General features: G+C 43.4%; 1 protein-coding gene across 1 annotated transcript in view; it reads left to right on the forward strand.

Moving 5' to 3' along the window:
- Positions 1-27,287, forward strand: part of LOC124277295 (cyclic nucleotide-gated olfactory channel-like) — a 172,077-nt gene extending 144,790 nt beyond the window's left edge. Inside the window, exons 3-4 of the mRNA XM_046712946.1 lie at positions 16,630-16,935; positions 21,920-27,287. Of these exons, the coding sequence (XP_046568902.1) occupies positions 16,630-16,935; positions 21,920-22,908 (1,295 nt within the window). The 3' untranslated portion in view covers positions 22,909-27,287. The remainder of the gene's footprint in view (positions 1-16,629; positions 16,936-21,919) is intronic.
- The last annotated feature ends 318 nt before the right edge of the window (positions 27,288-27,605 follow it).

Below are 27,605 nucleotides of genomic sequence, written 5' to 3' on the forward strand. Positions count from 1 at the left end.
ATTTTCTAAATGTAATAGATAAAATTGTATATTGTGGCGTGAAGCTGATAATAGACCAAGGTCAAAACATAATGACATGAAGACATTGGGAAGTAATTGGGCACATTTTGTGCGTGTCATAGCTATATTAGAATATGTTGTGTAGTTTTTATTGATGTATAAGGATGCGCAGATATTGTTTTCTGTTTGATTCATGCGCTGTACGTATTAAATTAGCAGTATTTGCCCTTAATGGGTTTATATGGAACCATTTCGCTGGTACATGTGACATCTTGAACACGTCGCACGTATAGCGAGCAACTGTGAATCATTGGTGTGATAGAGGAAGGGATTCGTAAGTGTATCGTAAATATTCCATGGGTTTGTATTCACATTACTCAGTCACGTGAATACACACGGATGTTTCGCGTTGAAGTCGCTGTTGTAACAAACGAATCTAGCGACGGCGTGCTTCCAGCGCACGGAAACCAGCGAGCTCTCGGACGAATTTACGTTCGGATCATATCTGCGATAATTCGCGTGCAATGTTGTATGTGGTGCCGCTTTGGGTAGATGCCTTTGTTTTGAAATATGGCTCTATTCAACCTGTGGAGAACGGGTACCCGACAGGATGAGATGTGACTGTTAAAGTTCTAGCCACTCCCTGCTGAGCTGAGAATGAAGTCGATTGAACTCTGATCCATTTGGTTATAATAAAGGTGCTGTAAAAGTAGTCGCTGTAGTCGTAGTCGGTGTAGTACTCGTGGTGGTGGTAGCAGCAGTAGTAGTAGTAGTAGTGAGTGAGTTTATTTGTACGCCGCTTTGTACCACCGCCCATATAGACTTAGTGGTAGCAGCAGTAGTTGCTGACGCACTATCGCACCTCGCCTTGAGATACATAAGTACAACCAGAAATTATTGAGAATTTAAAGATTGTAATTTTTATACTTTTTTCACTCATTACTCACGTATTAAATGTGAATATTAGCAGAACATAACTCCAGATTCAAAGAAGGAAAACAGTTAGTATTTTGTCAAGTCACCATGGGCAGCAATGCAGGCTTCAATGCGGCGGGGCATACTACTGATCAAAGAAGTTAGAAAGTCGTGGTCCATGCTGTCCCAATATCGGACCACCTCTTCTTTCATTTCGGCAATATTTGTCAGATTTGTCTTATTGACACTTTCCTTCATAAGTCCCCAAACATTTTCTATTGGATTTAGGTCAGGGCTATAGTTTGGCCAATCTAATAATGTCATATTTTGGGTTCGAAACCAGGCCTGTGAATGCTTTGAACGATGTTTGTTTTGGGTCGTTGTCCTGCTGGAAAATCCAAAAATGTCCATAGAACACGTGAACAGATGGAAGTAAATGTCCCTCGAGAATATCTGTGTACTGCTCACTGTTCATATTCCCTTCAAATACATAGAGGGGCGTTGCCCCTAACACAGATATGCCACCCCACACGTTAAATTTCGGACTGTACTTTGGGCGCTGATACAAAGGTTTTTCAGTTTGTTTGGTCCAGAATTTCAGTGTATTAGCAAACAGCCACACAGAACTTTCATCTGAGAAAATCACATTGTCCCAGTTAAAATGTCTATGCTGTAAGCACCAGTTCAACCTTCGCTCCTTTGGTTCAGATTTCAGGATCGGTGATGGAATTCCTTGACTTTTCTGCCAACCCATTGCATGCAGCTCAGTTCTAATTGTCTCCTTACAGACAGACACAGTTCCTCTATCAATCATATCCAGCCTTAAGTTTTCTAAACTCCTTCGTTTGTTTTTAGAAACAAGAATACCAAGCTGCCTCCTGTCACCGACAGTCAATTTTCTGGGCCTACCTGCGCCTCCCTGGTGCTCAATGCCATATCCATTTTGCAAATATTTTTCAAAACACGATAAACAGTGGACAGAGGGATGCCTATTCTACTTGAAATCACTTTAGCTGATCTGATGTCCTTGTTATGATACTCTAAAATCAACTTCCTCTTCTCTAAATCATCCATACTGAGGATCACTGAAAATGTGAAAAGTAAACAAAGGGGGATAACTCTTCACAAACTAATGAAAAAGGATTAACGGAGTTGTCTCTCTTGAATGAAACCAATCACTTGATAGCTGGTCAAGGTTGTTTATACTAGAAATCCAATTAAACATATTCCTAAAATTCTCAATAATGTCTGGTCATACTATAAGTTCATTATTCCAACAGATGTATCAATCATACGTCTGTTATCACCATGGCTACCGGCCTGTGACTTCGAACTACTTGAACATTCTCCGTATCAACCAGATTTGAGCCTTCAATTTTCCAATTCCTCACTATATGTCCTCACTATATGTCCTTCAGCGTCTCTAACGTAATATCTATCTCCACTTGATTAACCAATCAGATCGCGGCTTTTACGACATTCTCGGCACCCCTGTAATAACCAATCGGGACGCCGCACCCCTGACGTAGAACTTCTGCCTGTTTATCCAGAAAGCAAACCCGTGAAATAGCCACGATACCGATACCCCATGCAGTCCCAAAGCAGTTCGAATTGAATGAATGAATAAACATTGTTTTCGGTCGCCCGGTATTCGCGGCACTTATGTCGTTTCATATAGCGTCGTCTCTGTCTGTTGTTGGTTCACTTGATAATTGCTGACATTTGACAGAGTAGTATTATTTGCCTTTGGTGGATTATTAAACTTCTTATCTAAATCCCACATCACAATCATGGCCACAGTAGCACACTAGAATTTATGATGCAATAATTAGTGACGATCCCGGTTAGAATGGTCTTCAGCAACCCATGCTTGTCGTGAGAGGCGACTAACGGGATCGGGTTGTTAGGCTTGCTGACTTGGTTGATACATGTCATTGTATCCTAATTGCGTAGATTGAGGATCATGATGTCATTCACTGGATTGTCTGGTCCAGCTTATTTACAGACTTATGTAATATTGCTGACTGCGGCGTTAAACAACAAATCAACAATTTACCCCCTTGACTCACATCAGTTTACCCTGTTCGGTTTCCCCAGACCGGTTTACATCTAAGACCTGCCTTACTTCGGGTTTTCCTCCCCGGTCAAACCAGCACACTATGAGATAACTGGAATATCGTTCAGAATGGTGTTACATCTTACAAGCCACATATTAAAACAATTAGTCAGTATATATTTTCTAAGTAAGATTTTGTTATGTTTCATGTAAAATATAAATAATTATGCACTAAATGAAAGAATTATTATGGGATGGATTAATATCGTAATCGGGGCGGTGGGGTAGCCAAATGGTTAAAGCGTTGGCTCGTCACGCCGAAGACCCGGGTTCGAATCCCCACATGGGTACAATGTGTGAAGCCCATTTCTGGTGTCCCCGCCGTGATGTTGCTGGAATATTGCTAAAAGCGGCGTAAAACCAAACTCAGTCAGTCAGTAATATCGTAATCTTAACTTCTTACACATTATTAAGACGAAGCCTCAGAATTAATCATCTTCCTTCCTTCATAAAAAATCAGAACTGTTTTGTTTTATTTCCATCTCTCGCTGTTATGCACATAATACTAGTGGCTCAGCTTACGTTCCACAGGCAGAAATTGCAACGATTCAAACAATAAAAAAACAGCATATCTCGACAGTTTCCAGGTCACCATCAATGGCAGTGTGTTGCTTTGCTTCAAATTCTTCAACCATTGTCTTACATTAAGCACGCTCACGCTTTTTCCGCTGCCAGATCCTGTTCGTATTTTATATTCTCCCTGCCGAAAAGTCTGCGGTAATTCCCTGCAGAGATTTACTCATCACACAAATTGATTTGATTCCGAGTCCATGTTTGAAACAGTTCCCACTTTTTTGCTTCACGTGACATTTAAGAACAGATGACGCGCGTAGGCCGCTCTGCCAGCTCATGGAAAGCAAATTAAAGGCCAAGCGGCGGGATGCGGGGAAAGAACACTACTCTTCAGCCAGTAGGTGGCCAGTTACGCCAATTTTTCATATTTATTGCCATGGCCTGTTTTGCGTGGGTTGATGACCCGAAGCACCACCGTGGAGCCGCGCAGAGAAATATCCAAATACAGTTGCATGCACACACGTAAAGTTGAATCTTTCAGTCGTACCAGAATCTGATAACCATTTGAGTTCGTATCCCAGTTCTTGGTGCTGTACTGCCAAGCTAATTTGGGTGCCTCTGACGTGATTCCATATATTCTTATGGGTTCGATCCCTATCGATGGATGCAAGAGGGGCATGTATGCCCTCCCTCTTCAACCTTCACTTGAAGATCAAATAAAATTCAAAAAACACCCACACTCATGTTCCATCATTTATTGTAATCTCTGATGCAACCAAAATGTATCCAGTATTGGAATAGTTTAATTCCCCGTGAACAAAACATCATGAAATTATAGTGGTGTCCTCATCCAGAGCAACTTCCCTCCATGTGACCTGAGCTACACTTATAATTAGAGTTATGCCCCTTGTCTATGTGCGCGCATGACCTCTCTGTCGTCGTTTGACGTCATAGAGGAAAATCAATGTTCTTCATTTAAGCCGTTTTTCATATTGAATGTATAATGTTATAAATAAAGATACAATTGAGTTTGAGTTATGCTTATGACGTTCAGATCTAAGACAGTATTTTGTAGGCACATGGTTTCCGTAAAGATGCAAAATATTTTAAACAATTGTCTCGCAGTGCTGTTAGCGGTGCTCGATAAATAGCGGAGAAACTTACTTTCGCAGAACGCTTACCAGTGTCTCAAACCGCCTGAGTAATTACAAATAAGGTTACACTATCGGGTAGGACATTTGATATTCTACATGTCTGTTTAATCTTATCTTATAGCCATAGGTACATCCGGTTCTGCACGAGCGCAATTCTCGCACAACGTCCACTTTTCAGACCTGACACAAATGTTCATCCGACAAATAATGAAGTTTGCATGGTTACCGGTGTACATGTAGAACAATATTATCTTTTACATCGTGCAATTTGGGGGGCTTTACTCACATTACGACATGTACGCTGCTCGTGCAGGTGTTTGGATAGGGGAGGTAACTCTGATTCTCCCATGGGTACGGTCGCGTGTCTCATAGCAAGGCGTACATTGAATCCCAACGAATGGAGCTAAACACGATTTTAAGTATTTTGGCATTCCATTACGTCTGTTGGCACCATCGTTGTTCACCATGTTATTTTAACTCACAGTTTTACCATCGCACTTAGGACAATGCTGACACACCGGAGTTCGATCAGTCGGCGGTTACTCCTCTTTATAACGGAAACAATTACCAAGGCGTTCCAGAAAGCCAGATTCGCTTTGATAGGGTTAGCCAGCACAAAGTTTTCTCGTAGACTCCACCAGTTTGGTAATCGTCTAATTATTCGGCTATTCTCCCATCTCAACTTGATCGGTTCCCAATTGCGCAGATCGATGCTCATGCTGTTGATCACTGGATTGTCTGGTCCAGACTCTAATATTTACAGACCGCCGCCATATAGCTGAAATATTGCTGAGTGCGGCGTAAAAATAAACTCACTCACTCATCTCAACCTGTCACGGCGTGATATAACAGTGAGTGAGTGAGTGAGTTATTATTCAACGTCACATCGGCAATATTTCAGCCATATCGTGACGAAAACTATTTATACAATGAAAAGTGAAATGAGAACATGTGATATAACAGGGATACCACCAGATGTTAGTCTGATTCCCTTTGTAGAAGAAGGAAACCATTTGATTACCAAATAAGAGATAACTCACAACCACAACACTGCATCAATGTCTCGAACACCGGAACAACAACGGATCTTTAATTCGTAAGTTCCGTTACAACACTAGAAATAACCCGACAAAAACAGACCACTAGTTGGCGTGTACTGAAATAGAGTCTATGAATCTATCTGCAGTTCTAGAACAAGCGTCACATCGGCACGCGTTATGCTTCTCCTTGCTAGTTTGTTTGCTTGTTGTTTTACGCCGCACTCAGCAATATTCCAGCTATATGGCGGTGGTCTGTAAATACACGAGTCTGGACCTGACAATCCAGTTATCAACGGCATGAGCATCGATCTACTCTATTGGGATATAATGACATGTGTCAACCAAGTTAGCGAGTCTGACCACGAGATCCCGTTAGTCAACTCTTACAATAAGCATGGGTTACTGAAGACCAGTTCTTACCAGATCTTCATGGATACCTTGCTAGTACCAACGTTACCAGTCATTAGTGCGATTGCTTGATACGCGATAGTTAGGGTTCGACTCCTAGAATGGTTGCAGTTAAAGGTCTCCGAATGAGTGAGTGAGTGAGTGAGTTTCGTTTTACGCCTCATTTAGCAATATTCCAGCAACATCGCGGCGGGGGACACCAGAAATGGGCTTCACACATTGTATCCATGTGGGGAATCGAACTCGGGTCCTCAGCGTGACGAGCGGGCATTTTAGCCATTAGGGTACCCCACCGCCCGTCTCCTAATGAAATGGTTGCAGTTTTATATAATACAACAGTCTTCATTATTAGCCGGGCAGTGGAGTTGCCTAATGGTTAAAGTGTCCGCTCATCAGGCTGAAGACCCGGGTTCGATTCCCCACGTGGATACAACGTGTGAAGCCCATTCCTGGTGTCCCCTGCCGTGATATTGCTGGAATATTGCTAAAAGCGGCGTAAAACCATACTCACTCACTCAATTATGATAAGCCGCAAACATATCTGAGAATCTTGAAAGAATAACAGGAAATATGAGAGCAGTACTCAAGTAGGTATTTTTATAAGGTGGTTTAAAGAATACAAATGCTGATAAAAGACGAAATTGTCTCGTTTAGATGTTAGAAAAGGTAACGACCTGTTTAATGTGATGGCGGAAGATGAATAGTAAGACATTTGTACCTAAAACCCGGTCCCGGAACAGATCCCGGCTCGAAGAGACAGGGCGTGATGGGATTCGTCGGTGAGTCCACAATTTGAGCAATCACCTCCAATCCCCACGAGTTTAATTGCGCTTCCACATCCATTGTGATCAGACAGGGGAGGTAACTACCTGTCGATAATCTGGCGATTAGCTTCATTGCATGGAGCTGTAATTCATTATATAAGCCAGGGACAGATCGCTACACTGACGCAATGTCTGGAGCTTGAACAACAGTGTGTGTGGCGAGATGAAGCGCTTGGCTGATGGACGTGTCTGGGACGCGCAATGAATGTTGGGATTATCTTTGATCCAGAATAGCTTCTTGTTTGTAAATGGTGCCATCAATTTTAGATCCACCCTTGAAAACGATTGAATGGATCACTTATAACTCATGCTTGTCTCCCCGTCTCGTGTGAGTGAGTTAAAGCTGTTGTGGATAGAATCCGACTTAGAACACGAGAAAAGCCAAAAATGAATCAGGTCTCAGACGTGTACCATGCAACCCATGGTTTGAGGTATGCTGCTGACAAACCTAGGCACATTAATAATCGGGGCGGATTGGGAATCGAACCCCCAATCACAGGTGTGTGGCGTGTCCAAGGTAGACAACTCCAATGAATAGGAGCGATTTCGCCCGTACCCCTTCTCAGTGAGTGAGTGAGTGAGTATGGTTTTACGCCGATTTTAGCAATAGTCCAGCAACATCACGGCCGAGGACACCAGAAATGGGCCTCACACATAGAACCCATGTGGGGAGCCCATTTCTGGTGTCCTCGGCCGTGATCCTCGGACGCTTTAACCACTAGACTAGGCCACCACCACCACCACCAACCCCACCCAACACCACCCACACCACCACCCCCACCCACTCCTCCACCCCCACCACCTTTTCTCAGTATTTGTGTAAATATATCCGGTGTATCACGGTGTATGGCATTAATTTTCCACGCACGCTTACGTGTTTACCACTGACTATGGGCAAGTGGTTGTAGTACAAGGCGAATATTTTGATAATCAGTATACGTTTTTAGCTATGCGCCAACAGAGGACACGAGGTTGAGACCCCAACAACAACATCGGGAGCGTATTCTCGGTATCTCACGCTGTAATAACGCGAGAGTATTACTAAACGTAGCATAATACCAAATATTCTCTCACATTATTCAAGTTTGGCATCAGAAAATATATATCACCATGACATCTGACTCCTGGAAGGTGGAGCTGACTTGTAGAAACTGATTGATGTTATTCCCCTGGCAAGTGTTATCGGGCAATACATTCCTTGCTGGATGTAAAGCAATCTGTGTTCTATATTCTGTATACTATCTCATCAATTACTCCAATCGGCCTTTACTGTTTCCAAAAGACGAAGGAGGTCTTGATCCATAAAACTATCGCGATTTCATCTCCATTATGAATTAATGATTTTCCTAAGTGGCCATTTACATTTGTTGGGGCGCCTGTAGCCGACTACAGCATGTGTAACGTGTGGCTTTATAACGCCACTAACTACAGGCTACAAGTTATCTACAGTCGAGCAGGGGCGACTGCAGCAGCAAGGTCAATAATTCGCTCACTGAGGTTGTCGTAGATGTGCCTCGATTACCTCGCTTCTATAGGGCACGGCTAACTCGGTAACACGATGTGAGAAGGTGTGCAAAGTAGCAGCTATTTATTAACTGGCGGTTTGGTTAAGTGTCGACCAGATCGAATCCAGATTCGAACCAGGCTACTTCGGTGCTACTTTACACCAGTCACAGGCTGGCAGTAGTAAATTGGTTTTCTAGCCTCAGATAAAACAAACTTTATTCTGATTTAGGGACACCGGTGGCCGAGTCGTCTGATACGTCCCTTCTGAGTACCAGAATCGTGGGTTCGAACTCCGGGTCGTCCGAGTTCAAGCTGACAAAATACAAAAGACAACGTTAAACCAATCTCAAAAACACTCTTCAAAGATATATTTTCCACGCAAAGAGAAAATGGAGGCCGATTACATGTTCTTATCAACTCTCAGATTGAACAGAGAGTTTGTCAAAATATATTTTTCAAAGCTAGTCTTGAATGGAAGTTGTCAGTTTGAAACTGGTGCCACGTATCTCTAGAAAGGTGCCTTCTTATTGGCTTACTTTGACTTCCTGTCGTTTCATAACTTGGTCGGAACCGAAACATGAGTCTCATTAACCACTTCAGACAATGACCTACTTTTCAGCCGATCCGAATTTTCTGCTGTGAAAGTGAAAGGAGACGCTACAAACAACTATGGTAACACTGAATTCCAATTCCTTGTTTCATAAAAAATGATATTTATAAATTAATTTTAATTTTAAAGTTTAGATAAATCGTATTTCGATATTTTATGTCGAGGTTTAGGCAGTGTGTCTATAACTAAGACATCACAGACTGCCCCTGTTTGAAGAGGTCGTACAATGATTCACAATTCATCTGCCTCACTGGTTGCACCTGTTATGTGTTCTTTGCGCTTATTAAGTATATTTGAGTAACGTACAATGTGATTGATATAATACCAAGTCCGTACCAGACCGCCAAACGTTTCTAGCGGCAGAGCCTCGTTTTAAGGTTTCCATGATTTCCAGATTTCCGTTTATCAGAGCACGTTGTACGACAGAGCACGCTACACGACGTGTTTGCAAGGAGTAGAAGGAGCGTAGTATTGCAATATACAAGTGATTAGATGTATCAAATAATACTGATGAATATTTACGTATCCAGTTGAATGAGTTGGTCTCAAAATTCTGTACTGGTTACTGTACTGAGTTGCGCAAAAGGACGGAACCCAGTCGGCAGGAAACGCGACTGCTGTGTAATCAATGTTTTGACTTGAAAGTCCGAACGAAAAAGGTCGTTCTGACATTTTCTCTCTCTCTCTCTCTCTCTCTCTCTCTCTCTCTCTCTCTCTCTCTCTCTCTCTCTCTCTCTGTGTGTGTGTGTGTGTGTGTGTGTGTGTGTGTGTGTGTGTGTGTGTGTGTGTGTGTGTGTGTGTGTGTTCTTTTGGCCTTGTCATCAATAGTGCCTTAATGTGCTGTACAGAGTTGTGTCCCTTGGACACGCCAGAAACCCGTGATCGTTGATTCAAACCAAGAATATGTTTCTAGTGTCTTCACCATGATTGTGGATTTCAGCGAAGGTGTACACGCGTAAGACCTGCATCACGTCGGGATTTCCTCCCACTTTAAGCAGACTCGCCGCGATATAACTAGAATGCTGTGGCGAGCTGAGATGAAATGGGGTTTAACGTCGTACTTAAGAATATTTCGCTCATATGACCACGTGCATGCGTGTGTATGTGTGTCTGCTTGTACTAGTCCAAGCTGGTTTTATAGTGCTAGCTCACTGAGACACCATGCCGCAGTTAAGCATGAATACCCCACTCAGACACATTATACTGACTCCGATGCCAATCAAATTGTGTGAAGATTATTACTGTATCCTTTTGTTATAATAGAATTGTGTTGTGAAGTGCTTGAAAGTGCTTGAAAGTGTTTAAAAACTTTTAAACATTAGGTTGAACCATCTCACTGCTTGCAATGTAAATCAGCAAATTAGAGGCGAAGAAGTCCGTCCTTCAACTGTGTCAGGATCCGCTAACCTTAGTTTCAAATTCCCAATATGATCCTTTCTCTGTCCTGCCATGATCGTCGGTTTTGCCAAGTGGCAAATGATTACAACCTGTTTTAAACAGTTCGACAACAAGCTCATGTGGTAAGACTGTAATAATGTTTAAATAAATGTGACAAAACCGTTTCCATAATCATAGAAGATCTCTACTAAAAGCAGAGTCCAACGTTAATATTCCAGCCCCATCATTAGCGTGGGCGTTTAAATCACTGTGGCATCAGGTGTTAGAAGAAATACATGAAAAGGCAGGTCACATTGTTACGTCACAGTGATGAATGAATGCACGTTCATACCCCTTCTAAAGTTTTGTATGCTTAAAGTTTTAGAAGAGAATGGTAAAGTCAATTGGGCATCGCATGTGTGCCAAATGGTATCTAATAGCGGTTTTGCGTATGTGTGAATATGCCAAGATGTTGGTGATGAGAACATATTTCGTCTGCATTTAGAGATATCTATTTCCAAACATGGTATCACAGTTTAGAGTCGACTTTTTTTTTAATGCATTATGCTAATATATAATGTGTTTTGCAACTGTATTCCGAGACAAACAATTAGTTAGAGCAATGTGTAAATTTTCAATATCACTACACCACTTTCGAGCCAACATTATCTGCAAAAGGTCAATGACATCGTAAAAATATGCAGCGTCATTCAGAATCTGTGTAAAACTGTGACCTTCATGTGGTAGAAAATGAATACCATGTCTTTTTTATATGCTAGAAATATACACACTTGAAAAACAGATTTCTTACCTCGCTGCAGAAATATTATAATGGTAGAATTATGTTCGAAACTTTATCACTCCTGTAATATTAACGTATACGCACAATAGCTGTTTATTTATGCAAGTTATTCAAAATGTGATCGACAGCAATGGAACACTCTGGAAATGTGACCTAAGTATACTTTATTTTTCAACTATTCTATGGGCCATGTGGCCTGAATTACGAAATAAACTTGATTAATATATGGTTTAATTAAACGTGGTTTCAAGGCTTCAAGTTTGGGAATGTAGTCCTGTCGTCTACCATAAAACATTCAGATAGCTTTACTGAAGCCTTGGGCTCTATGACCCTAAAACAATGTTTATGCAAGAGACGTATCGTGCTTCTTTGAAATCTTCCTGAAAGAACTTGTTTGATTGTACTTCAAAAGTCGATCCATGGAGTGGTAGATGCTGGAATATTGCTCGACGTAATGGGAAAGTTGACGATTGGAAAGTTGAAGACATCCTGTCTTGTTCCGGGGTCACGCGGTCTTGTAGATGTAATGTTTTTGTCTATATGCGCAGATCGAAATATAGAACAGGCGCTTTCTTTGATCTCGTTGTTCGTCTAGTTTAGTTAAATCTGTTTTGAAGGTCCTGGCTATTTGATGGTTATTGTACGATATCAGATCATCGATATGCCCGAATACTTCCTGTACCCCGCGTTCGCTTGTACAAACACATTACGGCACTGACTTGGTATAGGCGAGGCATGGCCAGGGTGTGATTGTTGTTTGTGATCAATCCTTTTCACCAAATTGCCTCGTTTTGAGTTTGCCAAACAAGTAGACCGCCTCCGTGGTGTAGTGGTTAGAGCGTCCGCCCGACCGCGTCATACCAAAAGACATTAAAACATGGTACTTGCTGGTCCCTGCCTGGCGCTCGGCATTAATGCGTACATCAAGGACTGGTCGGCTCGGAGTCAGTATAATGTGTCTGAGTGGGGTATTCATGCTTCACTGCGGCATGGTATCTCAGTGGGCTAGCACTATAAAACCAGCTTAAGTCTGGGCTAGTACAAGCAGCCGCACATACTCATACACACGCATGCACGTCGTCATATGAGCGAAATATTCTCAAGTACGACGTTAAACCCAATTCCACCACCACTACCACCGCCAAACAAGTAGATACTTCTATTCATATGCGTAAAGATGGCTTTGGTACTGGTGCATGATTTTGACCTCATTGGTTAATAGGACTTTATATGACCCGTATACCAAGTTCTTTGATGAAACAATGTATCTTGTAACAAGGTTATGTTACGAGAGGTTGCTGAAAATGTCTTGACCAAACTGTAATGCACTACGTTGATGCATACACGTTTCTTTTGGCACTACTCAAGCAATAGCTCAGCAGGAAATGGCTCCACACATTGTACCAATGTGGAACTCGAACCCGGGTCTTCGGCGTGCGAGTGCATGTATGGTTTTACGCCGCTTTCAGCAATATTACAGAGAAATCACGGCGGGGACACCAGAAATGGGCTTCACACATTGTACTCATGTCGGTAAGCGAACTGGGGTCTTCGTCGTGACGAGCGAACGCTTTAACCACAAGGCTACCCCACCGCCCCCTAGCTTATAATAGATAATCCACGCCTCGTCCGTGGATACAAATTGTTCAACATAATCAAGGTTTGCTCCATAACGACGTAAATTCTCGCGAGAAATCATGAACCTTGTAGGTGTCCGATAAGTGGTTCGGAACATTGGACCTCAGCGTGCTTTTAATCTTTTTCATGCCCAGTTCATTCCACAGAATGTACTCACCTACCTCACGAGAGACGCCCACTCCACCTGCTATATGACGTGTGGAGATTCTTCGCTCATCAAAAATCTTGTATTTTACATACATATGCCTTAGAGGTGGCAGATAAAGGTCACCCTGGTCTTCTCACTGCGCTCTCTTGCCCTCTTGAACACCGGAAGAAGTATTAACCCTAAAGTTGACGCCATGTCTCCAAGGATGGCTGTTGGTGTGAGGCCGTTCAGCTGGGTATACGTGAAGACAGCGGTAGCGAATTTTTGTTCATTAACATCAACAGAGATCACCTAGGTCTTAAATGTCATTAAGAAGTGATACACATACGGAAGAGAGTTTTATGGTGGGGTAGCTTAGAGATTAAACCGTTCGCTCGTCCCACCCAAGACCCGGGTTCGATTCCCCACATGAGTGCAATGTGTGAAGCCCATTTCTGGTGTCTCCTGCCGTGATATTACTGGAATATTGCTAAAAGCGGAAACCTCACTCACTCACTCACTCACTCACTCACTGTTATGAGGAACACGGGCGGTTGGGTAGCCTAGTGGTTAAAGCGTTGGTTCGTCACGCCGAAGACCCGGGTTCGAATCCCCACATGGGCACATTGTGTGAAGCCCATTTCTGGTGTCCCCCGCCGTGATATTGCTTGAATATTGCTAAAAGCGGCGTAAAACCATACCCACTCACTCACTATGAGGAACACAACGTTCGATGTATATCATCACCCCTTCATCATGTGAGTGAATGCTATGAGGCAGAGAGCATGTATGTAGATGTGAGAACAACAGACGTAATAAGACAACAAAGTAGAGAGCGTCATGTTGATGCCTGTGGAAATATGCTGTCTGCTTGTGGATGTGGGTCAAATGCAAACTGTGCTTAATACATGCAAACTGTTTAGGGCGTACTATAGAACTATTGTGTTTGGGCCCAGAGCGTTTCTGCCAGCTCCGGTATTCAGGCCTTGTCAGAGGGCGCCACTACACACACTTCTCGCGTAGTGCAACGAGACTTTGAATGACAGCTGTCAAGGACATAATGGGTTCATTTCAATTCTGTTTCCTGTCTTTCAGTTCATGCATTCTACCAGTGACAACATCGCGCATTGATTTAACCTACTCCCAAAGACAGTCAACAGGTTCATCTTCTCTATTGCCTAAAGTGCGGGATGCGCTTTGACAGTATCTAGAATGATTTACAAGTTGTAGTTAAATTGGTAGGATATTTGAATAACTAACCATGGTTGTTGTTATGCACAGCAGAGAAATCACCTGTTATGATATAAATGTCCACTATGATGAGTCTAGTAAATACAAGTAAGTGAGTGTGTTGGGTTTTATGCCGCTTTTAGCAATATTCCACGATTATCACAGCGGGGACACCAGAAAATTAATAATCTTCACGCGTAGTACCCATGTGGGGAATCGAACCCTGGTCCTCGGCAGCAACCACAAGTACTGGAGTTTACAACATGAAGTGCCAGGTCTCACGTTCTAAAATATGGGGTGGGGGGGGTATCCTAGTGGTTAAAGCGTTGGCTCGTCACGCCGAAGACCCGGGTCCGATTCCACACATTGGTACAAAGTGTGAAGCCTATTTATGGTGTCCCCCGCCTTGATGTTGCTGGAATGTTGCTAAAAGCGGCGTAAACCCCTACTCAGTCACTCACTCACTCTAAAATACGTTTCGATAATTAAACGACGACCGTCTTTAAAACAAATTCTCTCACTGACATGTATTCTGGAATATGATTCAGTCCTAACGTGTACAATCCAGGTAAATATCGTGGCATAGCACTTAGTAAGAACGAACACTTCTCGAATACTTCCTGTACCCCGCGTTCGCTTGTACAAGCACATTACGGCACTGATTTGGTATAGGCAAGGCACGGCCAGGGCTTGATTGTTGTTTGTTAATGTGATCGTCGATCGATAGTACAAGAAGGTTACGTCAAATATATTTAATGGATTGAGTCACTCGTCGGCTTTGGGCACCGGGAAAGGCGGCGGTCGGAAAGAGTGTACAGTTTCAACAGCAATATTAATCCTTATATTGTTGAGATGAGACTTCGAAGGACAGACACGAGTGCAATTTCATTATTATGAGATAGTCTGTGTTCGTAATTCTGTAACTAATTCGCCGTTACTTATTCTATTACCATATCAGATTTGTTATTAGCTGTTTACTCATTAAGTGGCTGATTTTCCGGAGGAAACCTGTGTTCTATATTGTCCGTACCATCAATCAGTTTATTGATTGAGATTATAATGTAAAAGATCCCTTGATTACACAAGGAAACACAATAAATGCAAACTGTTAAGGATGTACTATATTTACATCGTATTTAAGATATGTTTTATATCTAATTTTGTAGCTTAAGCAATGAAATATTTTACAATATTCATTAAAAGGTCATTGGTAAACTGTGCAGACAAAGAAATATTGATAACAACGGACCTGGTTACACGTGTTAGAATGGCCAAACCAAAGAAAAGGTTACCCAGGTTACCCTCTCATGGTTTCTGCTTATGTAAAGGTGTTTCTTGAGATCAAACATCTAGCATCTGGAATTCACAGGAATGGTGGAATTCACAGGAATGCTGATATCGCTGCCATTTTCTTATGACTAGGTATTTGTAGATAAAATGTCGCAGACTCCAGTCATCATGTGGTTTACTTGGAATAATGGTCCAGAGTAGCCCATTGTCCGAGGACGTTAAATTTCATTGTATTCCCGATGAGAAGCGCTGTCGTGGGGTAAGATTATAGTAAATAAATATATGTTTTAGTGAGTGCACTTACTTGAGTGTCTGTATCCCTGTAACATATGGGTCTGTCTTAGTTCCGTGTGGCGTTCCAACCCTGGACCTCCGAGTGACTAGTGATCACTACACAATGCAAAACAACATATCAAGTTCATTTAGCAAATAAGACATATAGACTGGCGTCTGTGACAGGTGCTCCTTTGCGTGGAGGTATTTCTGTTGAGCTCTTCTGTTCCCGCTAGTAGATGTGAGGTTTAGTTGTAATGTTCAGTGACGATGTCCAGTGTTGAAGGGAAGCACAAGGTGAAATTCTGTTCCTTCAGGTGTCTCTTTTCAGGTGACAGATTATCGAATCTCCCATTCACATATTTTCTCTTAGATATGTTTTAATATTCACACAAGACTCACGTTTTCAGAGGTGTGAATGTGAATTGTGTTGTTTATTTTGTATCCTCTATTTCATATGATCTGCACTCCTAGATATTCACATGTCTGTTTGTTTCATCCGGCATTCACCTAACATAACATGTGTAACGTATGCTGTTGATCACTAGATTGTCTGGCCCAGACTTGAATATTTATAGACCGCCGCCATATAGCTGGAATATTGCTGAGTGAGGCGTTAAACAACCAACCAATCTTTGTGTTATATGTGGCAAACGCGCTCATTTATTCGCGCGTGAATCTGTTTCACGTGATGAACGCGCTCAGGTGTTTCATTGCTTGGATCATACATCTCATCTTCCCTCTATTTTAGATGCCCCACCCATCCCAGGACTTGATCATGTATTCAAGGTGTGCTTATGTTTCAGGTGAGGTGGGTAAGGAGATGTACATTGTCAACCGTGGGAGATTGCACGTGGTGGCGGACAACGGGAAGACCGTGCTCGCTACTCTCAAACCAGGCAGCTACTTCGGTGAAATCAGTATATTAAACATGGGCACTGCCGGCAACAGGAGGACTGCTTCCGTGCGCTCAGTCGGGTACTCAGACTTGTTCTGTTTAGCAAAAAAAGACCTGTGGGACGTTTTAAAGGAATACCCCGCCGCGAGGGTGAAACTTGAAGCAATCGCTGTTAAACGTTTGGAAAAATATAAAAAGGCGCCATTAGAAAAAGGTATGTATGGAATGGATATTCTCTTTCAAATAACAATGTTTCTCATTGTAGTGCATTTTACTGTCAGTGTTAATTTATTCCTCATTGGTAGGCTGATTTAGGAGTCCATGTTTGTTGTAAAATAACATAACGTTGTTGTCAAATGAAAACAAAACGTGTTTTAAATCTACCTGTATAATTGTCTGTAAAATATATACTGCAGCCCAATATACTGTGATTTATTAACTGTATATTAACGAAAACTTGAATTCCTCTGATAAATGGTCTTCAAATATCTCGTCCTCCTTACAGAATTGGCCCAATCATATCTTAGTCCTCCTTAACGACTTGGCCAGGTGACATCTAAGTCCTTCTTACAGACTAAGTCTTGGCCAGGTCACATCTTAGTCCTTAAAGACAGCCCGGTCATATCTTAGTCCTCCTTAACGACTTAGCCAGGTCACATCTTGGTAATTCTTAAAGACTTGGCCCGGTGACATCCAAGTCCTTCTTACAGACTAAGTCACAAGTCTGGCTTGGTCAGATCTTGTCCTATTTGAAGACTTGGTCCGGTCACATCTTACGATCACTAAATTCAGGAGATGATTAAATGATGGACGTACAACTATCTAACGAAGGAAAAGAAATAACTTTGTTTAGAAAGGAATAAAACGTCGCGGCTAATCAGTTTATTCGCTCCTCATCCTGTGATGTCACATATGGGTATATCATAAGAGTCATTCCAATCACGACGACTATCCAGCGCGAGATCCAGGCGTCATCTCAACCATAAATATCTCAAAGTTGCATCTTTGACCTTTGCGGAAGCAGACGACAGATTGCGAGAAACTGTCCCTCGTGACTTGTCATGGCGGTTGATAGCGGAAGCTGTAAACCACTCGTGGACTGATTTTCTTATAATAATTGCCAGCGACGCCACCTAGATCACCTCCATATTCTCCCACCACATTACAAACCGTCCCAATACACCTACATTCCCATATCTCATCCGCCCCGTGCCCGTAACTTAACACCTAAACACCTATTACCCCATACCCCTTAAACCATTATGCCCCTCAACTCCCACATCCCACACGCCCCATACACCTACACACCACACAGCTGGACACTCCTCCACCCCACACCCCTCAACTCCTACACCCCACAACCCCCTGACGCCACACCCCACAACCCTCAACTCCTACACCCCACAACCCCCTGACGCCACACCCCACAACCCTCAACTCCTACACCCCACAACCCCTGACGCCACACCCCACAACCCTCAACTCCTACACCCCACAACCCCCTGACGCCACACCCCACAACCCTCAACTCCTACACCCCACAACCCCAGGACACCTACACCCCACACCCTCAACTCCTACACCCCAGAAATACATAGTCCCCTGACACCTACACCCCACACCCTCAACTCCTACACCCCACAAATCCAGAATGCCTGACGCCCCATACACCGACACAGCACACCCTAAACTACAACTACCATACGCCTATATCTCGCAAACCCCTGACATCTACCGCCTATACCCCTCAACACATACATCCCATAAATAAATAACTCCCTAACGCCTACACACCATATCCCTAAAACCCCATACACCTTATCTCACCTTATACCTTCACCCAATAGTCCTCAACACCCTTACACCTTCACCCAATAGTCCTCAACACCCTTACACCTTCACCCAATAGTCCTCAACACCCTTACACCTTCACCCAATAGCCCTCAACCCCCAAACACCTTCACCCCATAGCCCTCAACCCCCAAACACCTTCACCCAATAGCCATCAACCCCCAAACACCTTCACCCAATAGCCCTCAACCCCCATACACTTTCACCCAATAGCCCTCAACCCCATACACCTTCACCCAATAGCCCTCAACCCCCTTACACCTTCACCCTATAGCCCAACCCCAACACCTCAGCCCAATTCAACACACCTTCACCCTATACCCCAAACACCTTCCTCAACCCCTTACAGCTTCAACCCCAAACACCTTTCAATCCAACCCCCATACACTTTCACCCAATAGCCCTCAACCCCTTTACACCTTCACCTATAGCCCTCAACCCCTTACACCTTCACCCACAGCTCTCAACCCCCAAACACCTTCACCCAATAGCCTCTCAACCCCCAAACACCTTCACCCCTCAATAGCCCTCAACCCCCCCTCAAACACCTTCACCCAATAGCCCCTCAACCCCCATACACCTTCACCCAATAGCCCTCAACCCCATACACCTTCACCCTATAGTCCTCAACCCCTTACACCTTCATCCAATAGCCCTCAACCCCCCCTTACACCTTCACCCAACACCTTCATCCAATAGCCCTCAACCCCATACACCTTCACCCAATAGCCCTCAACCCCCATACACCTTCACCCTATACACCTCACCCAATAGCCCCCTCAACCCCTTACCTTCGTTCTATAGTCCTCAACCCCCCAATCCCTCAACCCCCACTTACACCTTCACCCACATAGTCCTCTCCCCCATACACCCCCAATAGCTCCTCAACCCCATACACCTTCATCCATAGTCCTCAACCCCCTAGCCCTCAACCCCTTTACACCCAATTCAACCCCCATACACCTTCACCCAATAGCACTCAACCCCCATATTACACCTTCACCCTATACACCTTCACCTTCAATAGCCCTCAACCCCACCCAATAGCACTCAACACCTTCACCCAATAGTCCTCAACCCCCATACACCTTCACCCTATAGTCCTCAACCCCCTTACACCTTCATCCAATAGCCCTCAACCCCCATACACCTTCATCCAATAGCCCTCAACCCCCTTACACCTTCACCCAATAGCACTCAACCTCCTTACGTCTTATCTCTGGTTCTTCCTCTCCCCCTATCCTCAGTTCTCTATAACGGTGGGTTTAGATCTCATCTTCCTTTCATCCGCCGCAAAATTTGTTTCATGAAAGCGATCTAATTTACAACAAAAAATAACCTATGCTCACGTTTTTTAGTCTATCTCGTCTGCCGATATATCGAACGAGAATGGATATGAAAAGACTGTTTCTAATTTAAGACTTCGTTTTGTCTGAACGCCACATACGTTTAGCCCATGTTAGCATGTTCGAGAGTTGGGACGAGGAACAGTTTTCTCTGTCAGCAAAGTGTGGTTAATTCCTTGTTCCCAAGTCAGTTGGGAAAACGTTATTTGTACTTAGGAAAACACGATAGGTTTTTAAAGGTGTTGATTGGAGTGGGGCGGTGTATCGTCTAATCCGGTATACGCCAATGCCGGGCGGTAAGTGAGTTAGATCTCCTATGGGGATATTATCGAGGTTCTGTCGACCTTTTAGATAAACCGATTCTCGTCAATACTGCTCAAAATAAGATTAAAGTTGTAGCTTCAGCAGCTTGGTTAGATGAAGCGCGTTAGTAGCTGCCGACCGGGAGTGGTAGCCACCAAACGAACGTGTGTTTTCTTTACAGCCAAAACCACGCGTGTTTAACTTGCTGCATGTCTCAGATTCACGCCGGGGTTGGTTTAGGTGTTACGCAAAATCGAATTGACCTTTCGATTGGAGAAAGAATTGAAGTGCTCAGTGGCCTTGGAATCCTCATTTATTTCCGTGTTAGCACGGGGACTTGTAATTAGACGATTTTCACATACTTTTAGAAACTTTACTTCCTATCTTGTCATATATCATTATAAACATCATATATTTGTTCACTATATCATATATACAGCCACATTGAGCATCATTATCACAAACTATTTGCTATCATATACAAGTTAAACGGGTGGCCTTGCTATTATGGTGGCGTGTGGTCCTGTGCATAGAGCTCAGACACACATCAGTTAAGCAAGGTTGGGTGCGGAGGGTCCTTGGATGGGTGACAGTGTGTGACAGCTTGAATCCTGAGATTTCTAGGACTTCATTTCTGCCCCACAACGAAGCATATGTGATACATGTGGTCTCACCTTAGAGGCAAGTGGGTTTATTCACAATTGCCTCTGTTCACCCAGCAGAAAATGGGTACCCGGTTGGATAAAGTCATGTGACCATAACCTTCTAGCGCCTAACAGGCAGCTTGGGTTACCCGGGGTAATAATAATCAGATTGTGCGCTTTGAGCAAAATGATAGCCTGGAAGAGGCGCGTTACAAATATTTTCATTATTATTATCAATCTGAAGAGTTTAATCCCTTGCTTGAACCAGAATCCTATGACCGTGGGTTTGTCAGCACAGCCTTTGATATTGTCTCTGCTGTAGTCCGCTAGGCCCAAGACCACCACAAATAGATTCTGGACCAAACACTTTTTCAGCGTCTCCAGCAAAACCGCGTTATATTAATTACTCAATTAATTTTTTCAACATTATATGTTTTCTTTGACGCATTGCCTCATCACGTGCTCTGTCATTTCCTGGTGTCCTCAATGGCAATTAAATATTCAGGGTTATGAGATATTAAATATTTATTTAATTTATGTTTTTACAGCCGAGCCATATTCGACTTTCCAATGTGTTACTCGTCGATTAATGAATACCCTTGGCAGAATCGCTATAATTTGAAGCCCGTTTGAAGCCCGATACGAATGGCACGACGTAAAATTACTCTCATGATTGGTTGGCGGGTTGGTTGGTTTGTGTATTAACGCCAGCTATATGGCGGCTGTCTTTAAATAATCTAGTCTTGACCAGATAATCCAGTGATCAACAACAAGAGTATCAGTCTACGCAAATGGGATACGATGACACGTGTCAACTAAGTCAGTGAGCCTGACCACCCGATCCCGTTAGAATACTCTAATGCGAAACTCTAGATGAAGGGGTTGAGATAATGACGCCGCACTCGACAGGAACCTATGGTGGCGAACTGCTCAAGGGTATTTATCATGATGGAAATACGATAGACTAAGGATGAAGATTTGTTGACCTTCACCTTTGTTCACTTTTACCTTTGTTGATCTTCACATTTGTTGACCTTCACCTTTATTGTTTCAGTTGCAATGTCTAGGAGTAAGAGCACGCCTGGCCTTGTGGAATCAGCCGGCAAGGTCCCGCTGGAGACGATGCTTGTGCACCGCCACCACACCCTCCCTGCCGGGCTCCCCGCCCACAACAGCACGGAGGAGAGACACGACCAGTACGGTGCAGACTACGGGGGAGGTATGGGTCCAGCGTCTCGCAGCGAGGACAACATCATCGCTCACTGCGACGACCACGAAAGAAACGAGTCGCTGGAATCAGCGCAGCAGGTTGTGTGCAATATGACCACATCAATGACAATATCGAGTATGACGTCGTACGCCAGTGCATCGCCGCCACAGAGATCGCCAGTTGTCACGGAATCAGCCAAAAGTCCATTCAGTCCTCCACCGTCGCCTCGACAAACCAAGTTCTCTGTGGCGGGAATCTCCACCGTCAGTGCCAATACACCTCCGACTATGTCCGACCATTACCAGCGGGCACACGCCCACTACCAGGGGAACTTGAACACCCTTCCTCAAAACTACCCATATGTCAACCAGCCCCAAATGGCGTACCTGACGCCTTTCTCAGCACCCCCTGTCTACAGCCCTCCCTCCCCAAGCATGATCCTGACCACCCCTAACAGTCTGGGGGCATCTCAGTCCAGTCTCGTCCCCCCTCACCACATCCAACACCCCCTGCAAACCCATTCCCCCATGGCGATGTCTCCTATGACCGCTAGCATTAGTCCAGTGAGCATAGGGTCGCCATGTAGACAAACAGATACCCAAGCTGAAATTTTGCTCAAGGAGATATCCAGGTTGAGAGAGAGACTCGCCCAGTTGGAGAGTGAGAACTCAGCTCTGACTGTGAAGCTAAACCAGCAACAGTGGGACGTGGAGAATCGCTTGACAGAACTGGAGATGCATATTTGCCAGAGTGACAGCGTGGCGAGTACTGGGTCTGGTGACGAGAAGCAACAGGACAAACACGCACCTGTTAACAGGGAGTCGATCATATGATGACAGGGACGGAAGGATCGTGAGAGTATGAAGCTCCGGGCCCTGTTTTTTGAATCTTTGATCAAAACACTAGGTCTGGGTAAAGCATCTTTGAATGCCAGTGCATCGTCTGCTGTGAAGGACATGGCACGAGTAGCTATAGTGTCAAGGGAGATGATTCCACTACCTGGGCGCCAGGTCCATGTTGCCCTGGCAACCTATGAGAACGTTTGATTGTGATGGAAATTTCTGCTGCTCTAACTTCGATGCACATCACATTAAGGGACCAGTCTTTCAGAAGCCTTTTCTGAGATTTCAGGGATTGAACAATTAATCTTCCACTTCTAGAGGACCTTGTGCTCCATCTCATTATTCCACAAACGAAGGCGGAAGCTCCCTTCTGAAAGATACAAAGAGTCGTTCCCCTTGAACAATTACCTATCTTCAAAGTGCGAGAGTACCAACTGACCATTGATGGGTTCTCTCCCTTTGCTCCATATCACTGCGAAAGGCTCTCCCAGCGCCATCGAGCGGTGAGTGTGTGCAAGGGTAGACTACTCGTCTCCAACTAGAATGCACTAGCTGTGGTTGTGAGTATAGTCGAATATTTCTGCTCAAAACGCGGAATGTTATATGATGACTAAATTGAGTTTTTAATCCAACATTGTGAGCAACGTAGCCACGAACAGACATGTGATGACATCAGAACTTCTTAACACCTTTGTACATCAATGTATATATTTCAGTGCAGGCCGTGCATTGATTGGATACAGCTCCACAGGATAAAACCAAAGAAATGTCGACAAGGCAAATAATCCGTGAGAAAAAGCAATGGTCGTGACGTCACCGCAAAGTTCATATCCACTGCAATACAAAACTGTCCCACATTGTGTTCTCAGTGTTGAATGTGATTGGACAGATATGCCACGTGAGGGTGAGCCACGTGACTACCAGTGTCAAGGTGAGGGTCGAGCTCAATGCAAGAGGAGAACAGCTTCCTTTTTAAGATGCAATTTAGAACCAAAATAGCATTTAAAGAAATGTGGCGCTGTTTATTGATAGTTTTATGCTGAATAGATATTCATGCATTTTGTGAAATCTGTAAAATTAGCCATGAAACATCCGCCTTCAGCTTAGGGGGATATGACATAGTAAACTTATTAAATAACGTTTGGCTCTCAAATAAAAGAGGATTTCGGTTAACACACTGAATTATCAGAGGTTCTTTTGAAGGAAAGTGAACTGTAAAACGAATGATGATACGTCACTGCGCGATAAGTAGGTTATAACACCTTATAGCCAGGATTCACGAAATACAATGGTTATTCTTTATAAAGATTGTTAACCTTCTCAACACACACTCGCGGAATAACCTTTAAATATACGCATGTTTATTGGATTTAGAATATATATTGCTACTTTCATCAGTGATGTTATGCGACCGTTGGCTGTGCATAAAGTTAAATTGTCCCAACATAAGCATAGTAGATTATTGTTATTTGGGAGACTGGGTTAGACTGTAGTACTAGTCGAGCTGCTGGGCTAGTCCACGTGTAGTACTAGTCGAGCAACTTGGCTAGTCCACGTGTAGTACTAGTCGAGCTGCTGGGCTAGTCCGCGTGTAGTACTAGTCGAGCTGCTGGGCTAGTCCACGCGTAGTACTAGTCGAGCAACTTGGCTAGTCCGCGTGTAGTACTAGTCGAGCTGCTGGGCTAGTCCACGCGTAGTACTAGTGGAGCAACTTGGCTAGTCCGCGTGTAGTACTAGTCGAGCAACTTGGCTAGTCCGCATGTAGTACTAGTCGAGCAACTTGGCTAGTCCACGCGTAGAGCTAGTCGAGCAGCCTCACAGCGGCCCTCGGGGAATGATTATCATGTTCACATTGTGTCCATGTGGGAATCAAACCCAGGCTTCCCATGCCCCATGTAACCGATATCGATCTCAAACTTATGCAGGAACTGAAGAACACATCAGATGTTGTACGAAATAAGAGAAGAGTTATGAAAAAAACATGTCACTATTTGTCCAAAATTATCTTAAAATTATCCAATTTGGAAATAATTGGAGTCTACTATGACACATTGTGTTCCTACCTCAAAATTGGATCCAAACGGGTCGTTACATGATCTTGAAACCGACAACGGATTTGTTAACTACACAATGCAGCATACTAAAAGTAGTGAACGTCGAGAATGAGATATTACGAATAAGATTATTTATCCATGCTGTCTCCAAACGTTTTGTTACTGTGACATGCTGATATAAGACGCATGATCCTGCTTATGGAGGTCTGTGAATCCTGGCTTCGTTTCTAATTTGCTGAATCGTATCTTCACAACCAATAGCCTCTAAACCCGGAAGTGCCGAGCTCTGCCAATTAGACAAAAACCGTCAGCGTTTCTGTTGCCCTAATCTTGCAGGCCTTGTCATTAACGAGATGGTGAAACGACTTTTAAATCGCCATTTATACTTCTCCCACTGCTTATTCTACGATCGAATGTTATTCGGGTTATTGGCGGAATAGCCCCGAAGGCGTCCGATGTCACGTGACCACGTCACGTGTCGTACAGATATGGAATGTGATAACCCTCAGATTTGAGGTTCTCAGTGACATGCAACAGTACATACAGTGTCACGTTTGTTTTACGTATTTTCATTCCAGTTTTACCTATCATACCCACGTTTCTACGTACCTGAATCGTGGGGGTGAAGTGACTTGTTCTCAACGTGTTTGTCATTTCAGAATTATAACTGTTTTGGTATTTCTTTATCATATCATTCCATGACACATGACAATATCATCATATCAGTTATCAAAAGTTGTTGTCTTGATACATATTGTGTCAGTGACACCACCACGTGCAGGGAATAAGTCTGACGTCATAGATATGTAATGGTATTGAATGGGGCGAGTGCGGTAGGCACATTAGATATATATGAGTGATCGAAATCCGTGCAGTTGATATGTTGGAAATTACTATGTACAATAATTGCAATATAAATTCAATATTTTCATTACTTTTCCAGTCATATTTTAAATACAAAATATCCTCATAGTGTATCTACTTTGTTCTAGCAGTTAACTCAAAAGTTCTTTCTTTTCGAGGGAAACTCGTCTTTCCTGGACGGGAATCCGTGAATGAGGATAATCTCGGTATGGGGAATCTCCTACATGGTTATTTCTGGAATCGCCATTGTGGGGAATTCCCTGTAATGGGGTTTTCCCTACACTCGGAATCCTGTAAAAGGGGAATACAGAGTGTCTTATTATTATCGGTGAGGTTAAGTTTGATCCAATATTCAACGTTCATTTAACATAGATTTGAAGGATTTGGAAGGAGTTGAATAGAAGGGGGTCGTTTCGTATCATCGTACAAAATATCTCAAAATACAATTTGATCCGCCTCACTGGCCAAAACTCCACGAAGTCCTCCACTAGTCCAGTAACCAAGGTGATATTTGCTGTTATATTTTACACAGTTTGTACGATGACGCGAGACGGCTGAGGGTGACATGTATACCCCTGAGGCCATCTCTGTGCCTCTAGGGCTATGTTACTATACTGTACACTCGCGGGATGACACACCCGGAACTGGTCAGTTACATCCAAGCGATAATCAATAATTACAGGACCTCTTCGAACACTGCAAAACTGTTCCAGTGATCACATTATTGCGATCGAGAGGTAGCCTCGTGGTTAAAGCGTTCGCTCGTCTCGCCGAAGACCCGGGTTCGATTCCCTACATGGGTACAATGTGTGAAGCCCATTTCTGGTGTCCCCCGCCGTGATATTGCTGGAATATTGCTAAAAGCGGCGTAAAACCAAACTCACTTACACACTCATTGTGATCGACCTCGAAATAGATTACCGGGGTATAGGACTGCCATGTTGATTTTTATCACTTCTAAACTAGAAATGGTTTTGTTTATGCTAACAATACTTAGAGTACATGTAAAAGCCAGTATTACAAATATTACACAAAACTCTGCAATGATGCAATGTGTGGTATGTACTCTTGAGATTTCCGAACTTCGTCGCCAGTATTGACCCGAATACGGAAACAACCGATGTTAACCGATCAGTTCCGAAAGTGTATCCCTGCCAAGTGTTGGTATGTTGTTCCGTCAGTTTGTACAGGCCAGTAGGAACATTTATAGTTAAATAAATATTTCATTAAATTGATTTTCACGTTTACATTATTGTTATGAAATGGAAGTGTGATGGCAATTTTCATTTTATAATTTTATTCTCTTGTTTCTCGCGGTCTTCCAGCCTGTTCCTTAATCTCCTTACTCAGTACGCGATGCATGGAGTTTAAGTTCCTTGCAGGGTACATTGAGTTGCGGGTTTCGGCAGACCCTGGAGCAGTGGAATAAATGAATAAAAGTTATTACTTACATATGTTTGTGTTTGAATTGTCTTTTCCTTTCTCGGGGCACATGCTGATGAGGCCATTTGTAACAGGGTGTCAATAAAGACCAGTGTGGACTTCCGGGTGCGAAAACTGGTTCCCAGCAGTCTGTGATTGTGGCAGAGTTATCGGACAGTCATGCGCAGTGACGTTGTTGATGGCGTGTTAGCGATGGAGTATTACATCAATCTTGCTGTATGGATGAAAGCAACAATAATTTTAACTCACTCATAATGCTAATCACTGGATTTTCTGGTCTCGATTACGTACATACCGCCGTTCATTTGGAATATGGCGGATTGCGAG

The sequence above is a fragment of the Haliotis rubra genome, unplaced genomic scaffold (genome assembly GCF_003918875.1).
Source record: "Haliotis rubra isolate DU_JTF1 unplaced genomic scaffold, ASM391887v1 Scf22, whole genome shotgun sequence".
Taxonomy (NCBI): Eukaryota; Metazoa; Mollusca; class Gastropoda; order Lepetellida; family Haliotidae; genus Haliotis; species Haliotis rubra.